This window comes from Chiloscyllium plagiosum, chromosome 13 (genome assembly GCF_004010195.1).
Source record: "Chiloscyllium plagiosum isolate BGI_BamShark_2017 chromosome 13, ASM401019v2, whole genome shotgun sequence".
Classification (NCBI taxonomy): Eukaryota; Metazoa; Chordata; class Chondrichthyes; order Orectolobiformes; family Hemiscylliidae; genus Chiloscyllium; species Chiloscyllium plagiosum.
The window spans coordinates 47,942,092-47,953,487 of NC_057722.1; the positions used below are offsets into that span (position 1 = coordinate 47,942,092).

The 11,396-nt window shown below is 41.3% G+C and overlaps 1 protein-coding gene across 2 annotated transcripts in view; it reads left to right on the forward strand.

Annotated features, from left to right (window-relative positions):
- The window catches only part of clcn2c (chloride channel 2c), a 611,909-nt gene that overhangs the window by 572,140 nt on the left and 28,373 nt on the right, over positions 1–11,396 (forward strand). For both annotated transcript variants that reach the window (XM_043702310.1, XM_043702311.1), the window contains one exon: positions 10,003–10,041. In XM_043702310.1, coding sequence (XP_043558245.1) covers positions 10,003–10,041 — 39 coding nt within the window. The remainder of the gene's footprint in view (positions 1–10,002; positions 10,042–11,396) is intronic.

The window sequence follows — 11,396 nt, forward strand, 5'->3', positions numbered from 1 at the left end:
GGTTTAGATCAAAGTGGTGCTGGAAAAGCACAGCAGGTCAGGCAGCATCCGAGGAGCAGGAAAATCGATGTTTCGGGCAAAAGCCCTTCAAAATCTCTATTCCTGATCAAGGGCTTTTGCCTGAAATGTCAATTTTCCTGCTCCTCGGATGCTGCCTGACCTGCCGTGCTTTTCCAGCACTGCTCTGATCCAAACTCTGATTTCCAGCATCTGCAGTCCTCACTTTTGCCTATCAGTCTTAAGATGTCCATTCACATTCCATAAGTACAGAAAGAGGAAACTTGAGAAGAAGTCCAGCATCATTGCTTGTCACTTTGTTTCAATAGGGATACTGGATCTGTATCTACCACAAATGCAGACCTAACTGCATCCACTAGAGAGCTCCAAAAAATCCCAGGACAATGCACCTGGAATGTTCACCAAGCACAAAGGGTCTCTGTCGCAGTTTCTTCTACCTGGCTTGAGGACATAATTTCCAAAGTGCAGGGAAGAAGAAAATATCTCCTGTTATTTACTCATGAATCTAGTCATAACATTTTGTGTGTTGTTGCAAAAGTGAAAATGGAAACAGATGTCTTTTATGGGCTATATGGTGACTGACATTTCTCTTGGCCGTTGAGATTTTAAGTGGTTTGTTATGGAAAAGGATTTTGTGACAAGGTTTAAGTGTACATGTCATCTTCCACTATCTGTGAATAATAACTACACAAGGTGGCATTCTGGCTGTCATCAAAGTACAAGAACAATTAGGGGCTGAATTATCAGAACAATGTGGGCAAAGGTGTAAAATCTAGTAAATCATGTTAAAGTCCAGGAAGGCATTTTTTGACCTCAGAAGCAACTTGTTGCATTTATTAACTAATTCCAGTTGTTATGACAAGATTCTCTCCAGGTAATGTTGCATTATCTATTAAGGGTGGGGGGGGGTGGGGGTGTTATCACCTATTAATGACATTAATAACTGCAAATCTTGCCTCATTATTACACAACTTTCTACCCTATGATCTGCTGCAAGCAAACTAGACACTGAATTCCCAGCCTGGAAGTCAGAACAAGTAGCTGATACTTGTTGCAAAGCATCTCCAGATTGACACCAGGCATCAACTTCTCAGGATGTGCTCAATGGGCACCGTCCGCGCACACATTCCTAAACATTACTACCTTGACATGTACAAGCTGCTAAGAACCCAAGTCTTTGATTCACTTACAGTATGTTTCTATGCTTCAGTGTTGCACATCGGGGTGCAATGCCAACTATCATTGTAATGCTGCAGTAGGGATGCTATGTGCTCAAGGAAATGCACTCAGCTCACACACTGCACCAGACTGCACTTCTAGGCTTTTTGCTTCTGATCATAGTGCTCACCAACTCCAAGCCTGCCTGGACACTCATAGAAGCCCTACCTTGCTTTGCATTTTTGTGCCTTATCCCTGAACCAGGGATATCTGGGTTGAGTACTGTTGCATCTCTTTAGCATAAATGTAAAGCCAGCAGAATTGTCGTGGTTGTCAGCAGTCCTCAGTCAAGTCAAAGGGGATAGTTTTTGGTCAGGGGCTCCCAGCACAATACCAGTCCAGGTGCTTGGACATAGTTGGTCAGCTGTTCGGAGCAGTCAAGAGTCAGCATTCTTTCCTTATACTGGTTGACTATCAGGCAGTACACACCATCTTTACTCTTTCTGCCTTGTTATGCACTGTTTTCTTCCCAGAAAGAGAGAGAGGCAAATAATGATGGAGTTGAAAGTGGGTAACATGGTTGTTAGGTTTGGTGCAGGTGAGGAGGTGTCCCAAGTGAATGAGTAAGCAGCACAGAGGGCATATCGGATGGGTGAGAGCAAGTGAGGGAGCACTTTGTAGGTGTTAGTGAATGGCACAGTATGAGTTTTGGGTGGGGGGGACGCGTTGATGCAGTAGCAGAGATACAGTGAGTGTGAGGATTCTGAGAGAAGATGATGGTACTTATGTGGATTGGAGAAAGTGATAGTATTCCTACATTGCTGTGCATTCCTCCAGGTGACTGAGACTGTGCTGACCCAAGTGGCAATCTAGGACCAGGCTGATACGATGTAGTGTTGTGGCCTCCTCTTCTGGTCCTGGGAGCCTACCTCTGCACCGCCCTGTCCATCAAGACATCCAGGTTTCTGCTGGAAAGCCTTGCACCTACCTTGCCCAGGCCAAATGTCTGGAAACAAACAGGTCAACTTGGGCATTAAGTTTTGGTCATGGTGAACAATGGCCTTTTAAATAAAACACCAGAGCCAGAGAAGCCATTCCATTCTGGGATATCCTAACAATCGTGAGTCATTCTGAGTATGGCACATGATAGAATGAGGCTAGAATCAGACAAGTGGGCACCTTGAGGTGGGATAGGCAGTTAACAAAGGTACATTTGATAACTTACAGGAAGAAAATTCACTAGGCCTTGTGAAGATAAAGCCTCCGAGAAGCTCAACACAACTGGCACTTAGTGAAAAAAACCATAAGATTCAGTCCATGTCTTTATTGCTAGATTAATTACGAAAAGTTCAAGAGATACCAGAAGTTAAGGTTTCAATTCCTCTAATCCCCTGTGAACGCATGACTTTGCGGAAGTCTTCATGTAGCTACAGTGCTGCTGTATTGAGTTTCCTGTGGGAATATCTTCTTCAATAATCTTTTTGGCAATGTTTTCTGTCTCTTGTTTTAAACATCTTCAACACTTTTCAGGGGCTCCAATTTGAGGATTTTTTTCTTTTGAAGGTTTTTATTCCCCTATGCAATGCATGGTTGTTGAGAATAGAGTTTTTTTAAAACATTTTTATGCTGTCATACATTTTAACCACCCTTATCTACTTTGTCAACTTATTCTTCTTACTAACATAATTGGTTTTCTTTGAACATAAGACCACAGTTTTGGCCTTAACTACATTGATCTCAAACTCTATGAAATTGTATCATTTTGATTACTGTTCCCCAGCTGGTACTTTAGTTGTACTTTATTATAAGATCACTAACTAACCGTGTCTTTGCACAATGCAAGGTATTGCATTTTGGTATGACAAGCAAGTTAATATTAGGGCCTTGGGTAGTGTTGTTGAACAGAGGGCCATGGGAGTTCAGGTACATAATTCTTTGAAGTTTAGATAGGGTGGTTAAGAAGACATTGGTACATTTGTCGTCATTGCTCAATCCTTTGATTATAGAAGTTGGGAAGTCATGTTGAGGTTGTACAGGACATTAACTTGGCTTTTTTCTGGAATACTGTGCCAGTTCTGGTTGCCAGTTATAGGAAGGATATTATTCAGCTGGAGAGGTTCAGAAGAGATTTATTAAGATATTGCTGGTATGGAAGCTTTGAATTATAAAGAAAGGTTGGATAGGCTAAGACGTTTTCATCTGAGTGCAGGAGGTTGAGTGGCAACCCGATAAAAAAGTATAAAATAATGAGGGGTATAGAGAGAGTTAATGCCCGTTGTCTCCCCACTAAGATGGGGCTTTCAAGACAAGAGGGCACATTTTTAAGGTGAGAGGAGAGAGATTTAACAAAGACATGGGGGCAATTTTTTACACAGAGAGTGGTTCGTGCATGGAATTAACTTCCAGAGGGAGTGGTGGATGCTGGTACAATTATAAAGTCTAAAAGACATTTGGATAAGAACAGGAAAGATTTGGAGGGATATGGGCCAAGAGCAGGCAGGTGGAACTAGTTTAGTTTGGGATTCAATTCAGCATGGACTGGTTGGATCGAAATCTCTGTTTCCATGCTGTATGGCTGTAAGGTGTTTGCTCATGTATTTTTGTTTTATTTATTCATGGTCTTGAGCATCATTGGTTGGATCACCATTTATGGCCTATCCCTAATTGCCCAAGAGAAGATGGTGGTAAGCTACCTTATTGAACCACTACAATCCTTCGGGTGTGGCAATATTGGCTGTTAGGAATACAGTGTTCCAGGACTTTGACCAAGCAACAGTGAAAGAGCAACAATATAGTTCCATATCAGGATGATGTGTGAATTGAAGGGGAACTTGGAAGTGTTGCTTTTCTCATAATATTTGTCTTTGTTCTTCTCGATAGTAGAGGACACACAAGTTTAGAAAGTGCTGTTGAAGTAGGTTTGGTGAGTTACAGCAATGAATTTGGTAGATATACATTTTGCTCCTTCAGTGTGTCGGTCATGGATAGTGAATGTTGAAAGTAACAGGGTGCCTATCAAGTGAGCTGCTTTGTTCTGGATAGTGCTGAGCTTTTTGAGTGTTTTTGGGGATGCACTGATCTGGTCAAATGTAGACCATTCCATCACATTTCTGATTTGGCCTTTTCGATTGTAGACAGGCTTTGAGGAGATAGGAGAAGAGTCTCTTGCCACAGAATTTCTAGCCTGCAGTCAGATCTTTTAGTTACAGTGTTCATGTAATGGGTCCACTTCAGTTTCTGGTCAATGAGGTTGATCGTAGGGGATTGAGTGATGGTAATGCCATTGAATATGGGCAGTTGTTAGATTCTGTCATTAGAGATGGCCATTGCCTGACACTTGGTTATTGCAAATGTTACTGGCCACTTATGAGCCAGAGCTGGGCTGTTTGCTGCATATGGACATGGACCGCTTCAGTATCTGAGGAGGGGTGGCAGGGCACAAGTAGTACTGAGAATTGTGCAATTATTGGCCAACATTCCCACTTATAACCTCATGATGGAAGGAAGACCATTGATGAAGCAGCTGAACAGCTGGTGGTTGTGCATAGAACACATCACTGAGGAACCCCAATGGTAGTGTCCTGTGCTCAGACGTTTGACCTCCCACAATCATAATCCGCTTCCTTTGTGCTAGGTAAGACTCAAAAGAGCCAGGAATTTTCCTCCTGATTTCCAATGAATTAAGCTTTACTCGAGTTTCTTGATGCCTGTAATATTAAAAACAATCATTCTGAGCTTACCTGTGGAATTCAGCTCTTTTGACCATGTTTGGACCAAGGCTGTAATGGAGCTAGGAGCAGAGTGACCCTGGCAGAACCCAACCGAGCATCAGAGACCAGGTTATTGCTTTCTGAATGCTGCATGATACTACTATCGACGACCACTTCCATCACTTTGATTGGGAGTGGAATAATAGTGCACTAATTGACTGCATTGAAATTCTGCTGCTGCTTGTGGACAGGACTTACTGGGCTCTAAATAATTGAGAATGGGATATTTGCACAGCCTCCTCTTCCTGTTACATATTTTGTTGTTCACCACTTTGGATAGATTACATGCAGCTTCAGACAGTCCAAAAAGTCTGACTAACAACTTCCAAACCAGAGTTCTGACTCTTAATGCAGTAATGTCTCAAAATGTTTATTAAATATCTGAATTTTGGAACTTCAAAATAGAGTTTGAAAATTGATATTAAAAACATGATATTCCCAATGAATTTTCACTTCTAGATTGTGTTCTGACATTTTTTTTAGAATATTCAGTGTTGGATTTCACAGACTCTGTAACAGATTTCCCAACAGTGTGCTCACTGATGAACCAGGTTGTCTGTAAAAGATTAGATTTTAGAGCTGTGGGCAATTGTGTAGTTAGAGCCACTCTAAATTAAAATCAAAGTTTTGAACTAACCTCCCACTGAAACCCTGAAGGTTTATTAAAACTGCCATATAATCCACTTACACTTTAATTTGATGCTGACATGATAACAGTACCTTGTAGCGTTCATTTCTAATTGCACAGACGAAATAGATTGTTGGCTCCGAGAGTCTCACATTATTAGCAAAAACATCTTCCAAGGTAGTTTTATCTATTTGGTGGCATAGATCATAAGGTTATACAAGCGAATAAGTCTTTCTACTACCCATGTAGCTCATCCACCTTGATAGACCCATCCCATTCTTGAATGGACTACCTTCCCATTGTAGCATTTAATTGTTTCTGACATGATTCTAGGACTTTAAATTGCACTTTATCAATCTTTTTCAAATTGTTACTTCTTGTTACCTCATTCTTCATGTGAAGAATTTCCTGCGATCAGTACTAGATTTACATTTTAATAATTTAAAATGGTGTCATGATCAAATGGCTAGCAGATTCGATTGACTGAATTGTCTTACTGTGTCCTTTTGTCCTAACTGTGAATTTAGTTTAAATGATGTTCTCAATATATACATTTCTATGGTGTTTGCTATCTTGGAAACCTCTTTAAAATCAGCTCTCAAAATCCTCTTTTCATAGTTAAAATTTCTCTACTTACAGTTCAGGATACTCCCCACTTGCCTGGATGGGTGCAGCTCCAATAGCACTCAGAAGCTTGACACCATCCAGGACAAAGCAGTCCACTTGATTGGCTCTGTAATACAACATAAAACTCTAATGACTCATTCAAAAGTCCTGTTGCTCATTATTACATCTCAGAGATTCTAAAAATAATTTTTAATTTGTGAGATGTGGGCATCACTGGCTGGCCAGCATTTATTGCCCATTCCTTGAGAAGGTGGTGGTGAGGTACCTTCTTGAACTGCTGCAGTTGACCTGCTGTGGAGTTGACCGACAATGCCCTTTTGGATGAGTCATTAGAGTTTCATGCAATATTATTGCTGTCTGGACGTTGATAACATGGCCAGCACTTATTGACCATCCCTCATTGCTCTGGACAATGTGTTGGTGAGCTGCCTTCTTGATGTAGTCCTTGTGAAGTTAGGGAAGGAGTCCAGGCTGTTGTCCCAATGCAGGTGAAGAAGTCATGATATAGTTTTAACTCAGGGCTGCATGTGATTTGTGGAGGGACACATGGGATGATACAATTGGATGCCTCATCAGTGAAGTCCGGAGCTTCAGCTAAACCAAAGATGTCCAAACAATCTTAACAAATGATTATGTAATGGGATTAATTCTAGTTGTAGTTATTGTTTATCTCTTCAAAGCCTTACGTATGACTCCGACTGTTGCATCAAGATCAGCATGGTAGTCACAGACTTCTTCATTATCATTGCAGGAGAACAGCAATGTTGAGTATCCTACTGATTCCTTTTCCAGATGGTTATTGATTTTATCATGAAGAAGGTGATAATGGGTGCAGACTTTGCCAACCCTGGCATCACCATTGATTTGACAGTCCTAGATAATGCAGGTCTTTGGCATTGCCTTCCTGGCTGAAGATTCATGTACCAGATCATCAGTCTTTGAGATAGCAATGCAAATTGGGTCTTTGCAACAACTGCCAGAAGACCAAGACAATACTAAATGGTGGCAACAAGGCTGTCTTATTAACATCAGACAACACCACATCAAGGCTGTTAACCACTTTCCCATCTAGGCAGCAACATCTCCAGGAACGGTGATGTAGCAATCACTGTCCACACAAGAATCAACAAAGCAGCATGCTGTTCAAGCTACTCTACACCATGTAGGCATTGAACACTATCACCCACAGTCATCAAGTTACCACATTATATGTCTGTGGGAGTACCAACATAATCTGTGCCAATGAGACACAGAAGAGAACAGCAAAGATGTTGCAGAAGTTAGAGTCTTACCAGCACAATCTCTGTTAAATCCCAGATATCACTTGGAAAGACAGCATCATTGACAATTAAGTGCTACTTGCAGGATATTCTGACAGAAAGATGACTGTAACTAGCACCAGATTGGAAAAGGAGATGGGGATGAGATAAGATCTCACAAAGTGCGTTAAAGGAGGGTCTTCAAGCACAGGGCACCACCTGAACTGGAGCAAAAGAGATACCAATGTGACAGGATTGGTGGCAGAGTCTTGCTGCCCATTGTCCCTCATCGAGGGGCACGAGGCACAAACAAATTAGGTGATGCTAATATGTAGCCTTTCCCACATTTCATCAACTTTCATCTGAGGTTTCTTAGGATCAAAATTTTTATGATCTTATTCATATGATGGTCTTGTTCAGAGGAACGTTTTAAAAACTCTTTAGAACATAGAACATAGAACAATACAGCACAGAATAGGCCCTTCAGCCCACAATGTTGTGCCGAACATTTGTCCTAGCTTAAGCACCTATCCATGTACCTACCCAATCGCCACTTAAAGGTCACCAATGATTCTGACTCTGCCACTCCCACAGGCAGTGCATTCCATGCCCCCACCACTCTCTGGGTAAAGAACCTACCCCTGACATCCCCCCTATACTTTCCACCCTTCACCTTAAATTTATGTCCCCTTGTAACTTTGTTACAGAAGGACAATAAGAAAGACAATACAGAAGGACACTAGTCACCTAGTGACTAGTGAGACAACTAAATATTATGTAACCAATTGGAAGGAAAGGTAAAGGTGCTATAATCCCAGAGGACCATAGGGCACATGCTCAGTAGAGCTGATGAGTGGTGGGTTTAACTTGAGAGTCACCACCCTTCAGGCGAGGGGTGAGGTTGAGAGGTGAGACCACCATAATGACCTCAGCCAGTGCAGAAATTGAATCCGTCTTGTTGGCATCGCTGTGCATCTTAGACTAGCCTTCCAGCCAACTGAGCTAACCAAGCCCTTACCAAGTAAAAGTAATAAATGTAGGTATCACATTATGTTTCAGGCACTATCTTTTAAATGTTGCCACGGTCATCATAAGGAATAGTTATGACTAAGGAATGTGCACAAATGTTGTACCTGACTCTTCCAATCTACAAAACTTGTTCCTGTTGTGTTATTTGTTGTCAAACCTTATTAGTATTACACTATTACTGAATAATAAAATGAGGAAGAATTTCTTCCCTCAGAAGGTTGAGAGTCTTTGGAACTCAGTGCTGCAGAGAGCTGTGGAGACAAGAGTCCTTGTGTATATTTAGGGGAGAATTAGATTCTTGATCAGTAGGCGAATCCAGGATTATGAGGAAAACTCAAGAAAGTAGATGCGAGGAATGTCGGATCAGCTGTGATCCTATTGAATGGTAGGTCAGGCTTGAAGGTCTGAACAGCCTACTATGTTCCTATTTCTCATGGTCTTATAAAAACTATGAACTCCCCAAATAATCAATTCATTTCAATAAAGGTGAATAATTTGTGTTGATATGGAGGCAATTTGGCAATATGTAGCATCCTGTTGGTCATTTGATCACTTTATGTTTTGTTCATTGTGTTCATGTAGCAAAAAGGAACTCACTCATATGAATATTGCAGTTCTATAGTAATATCTCAATATGATTGGAATAGTAGGAGAAAATGAGGGCTGCAGATGCTGTAGATCAGAGCTGAAAATGTGTTGCTGGAAAAGCGCAGCAGGTCAGGCAGCATCCAAGGAACAGGAGAATCGATGTTTCGGGCATAAGCCCTTCTTCAGGTAGTGAGCTTCAGCAAATAAAATCCAGCATATTTGTTAAGTAATGAATATCTGTTAAGTAATGAAATAATATTGCATTTGTCTTTTGTATATCACTCGTGTATTCTTAATTCTCCATAGTACTTCAATCGTGTCCAGGTGGCCTAGAGGCAACTGAAATTTCCATGCAACGACAGATGGAAACAAAGAATTGCTGTTGCACAGATTGTCAACACAAAAGGGTTGACTTTGTTTGTGTCTGGGTAGCACATCAAGTAAATACTCTTTAGCAGTGTGATGTGGCCAAGATATCTGAAACACAATGTTATTACATACCAAGTTTAATTTTCCCTTTTATTCCTTGAATATTTTAAAGTGCTGAATATTAGGTATATTGAGAGAACAAATGGATTAGCATTGCAGAAACATAATGTCAATGATTGGTCTCAGCGCTAAGGAAAAATCATTACCTTTGTGCTCTCTGATCTAAAGGAGCTGCCAGGTTCTTTATTTCAATTGTACAGAGAGACTTTGGGATTTGTGAATAAAACATCACATGGTATTTACATAAAAATAGGAATTAATGGGCAAGCTGTTATATGTTACTCTCTAACTTTATTGTTGCATCAAGACGTTTTTTTTAAAGGTTTTAGATTGGTGGGTGCCTCTTAAAATGCATATGTGTTTTTTAAACGGTTATATGTATTTTAACCCTGTGAAGTTGATGAATACTGATCAATATTTATTTATTTTGGTCCAGGATCAGTATGAAATTGAAGATGACATGACTGCATCAGAGGTGAGCCATCTGTTAATGCTGCTAACTAATTCATTTTCTTTAAGTGACTACACTAGCATCTCTTGAAGAACAAGAAAGCAGGTTACAATTATAAATTAGACTGTTGAATTTATTGGGAATGACGCAACACATTTGCATCGACAGGATCGTGAAAGTATCACATGCAATTCAGCTGATCAGGGCTGAAGATTGTAGCCTGTAATATGAAATTGCTGTCAGCTTTTAATATGCCTCATCAGTCTACCCAAGATTGTCAACAAAGTGATGAAGAAGTCATCAATAGAGCTATCGAGCAGCAGTTTCTCAACAATAACCTGATCACTGATTCACATTTTGCATTTCATGAGAGCCACTCAACTCCAAATCTTATTAAAGCCTTGGTCCAAATATGTACAGACAAGCCGAACTCCAGATGTGAGGTGAAAGTGACTGCTCTTGACATGAAGGCAGCATTTGGCAGAACATCAAGTGCAGTCAGGGGAAAGTCTCTTCACTGAACTGTATCATACCTTGCACAAAGGGAGATGGTTACTGTTGTTGAATGTCAGTGCAAAGATTTCTCAGCTGCTGTTTGCTGATGATTGCATTTGGTTTAACATCATTCACAACTCCTCACTTTCTGAAGCAGTCCACGTCCATAAGCAGCCAAACCTAGACAACATCCAGGCTTGATTCATAAAGGAACAAGTAGTGATGAAGCCACACATGTGCCAGACAATGACTATTTACAACATGAGAGAATCTAATGATCTCCCCCTTAACTCTCAATGGCATTATCACCACGAATAACCCACTTTCAGCAATCTGGGGGGTTACAGTTGACCAGAACCTGAAGTGGATTAGTGGTGCTGGAAGAGTACAGCAGTTCAGGCAGCATCCAAGGAGCAGCGAAATCGACATTTCAGGCAAAAGCCCTTCATCAGGAATAAAGGCAGAGAGCCTGGAGCTAGAGGAGGGTGGAGGTGGGGAGAAAGTAGCATAGAGTACAATGGGTGAGTTTAGTGGTGCTGGAAGAGTACAGCAGTTCAGGCAGCATCCAAGGAGCAGCGAAATCGACATTTCAGGCAAAAGCCCTTCATCAGGAATAAAGGCAGAGAGCCTGGAGCTAGAGGAGGGTGGAGGTGGGGAGAAAGTAGCATAGAGTACAATGGGTGAGTGGTGGATGGGATGAAGGTGATAGGTCAGGGAGGAGAGGGTGGAGTGGATAGGTGGAAAAGGAGATAGGCAGGTAGGACAAGTCCGGACAAGTCATGGGGACAGTGCTGAGCTGGAAGTTTGGAACTAGGGTGAGGTGGGGGAAGGGGAAATGAGGAAACTGTTGAAGTCCACATTGATGCCCTGGGGTTGAAGTATTC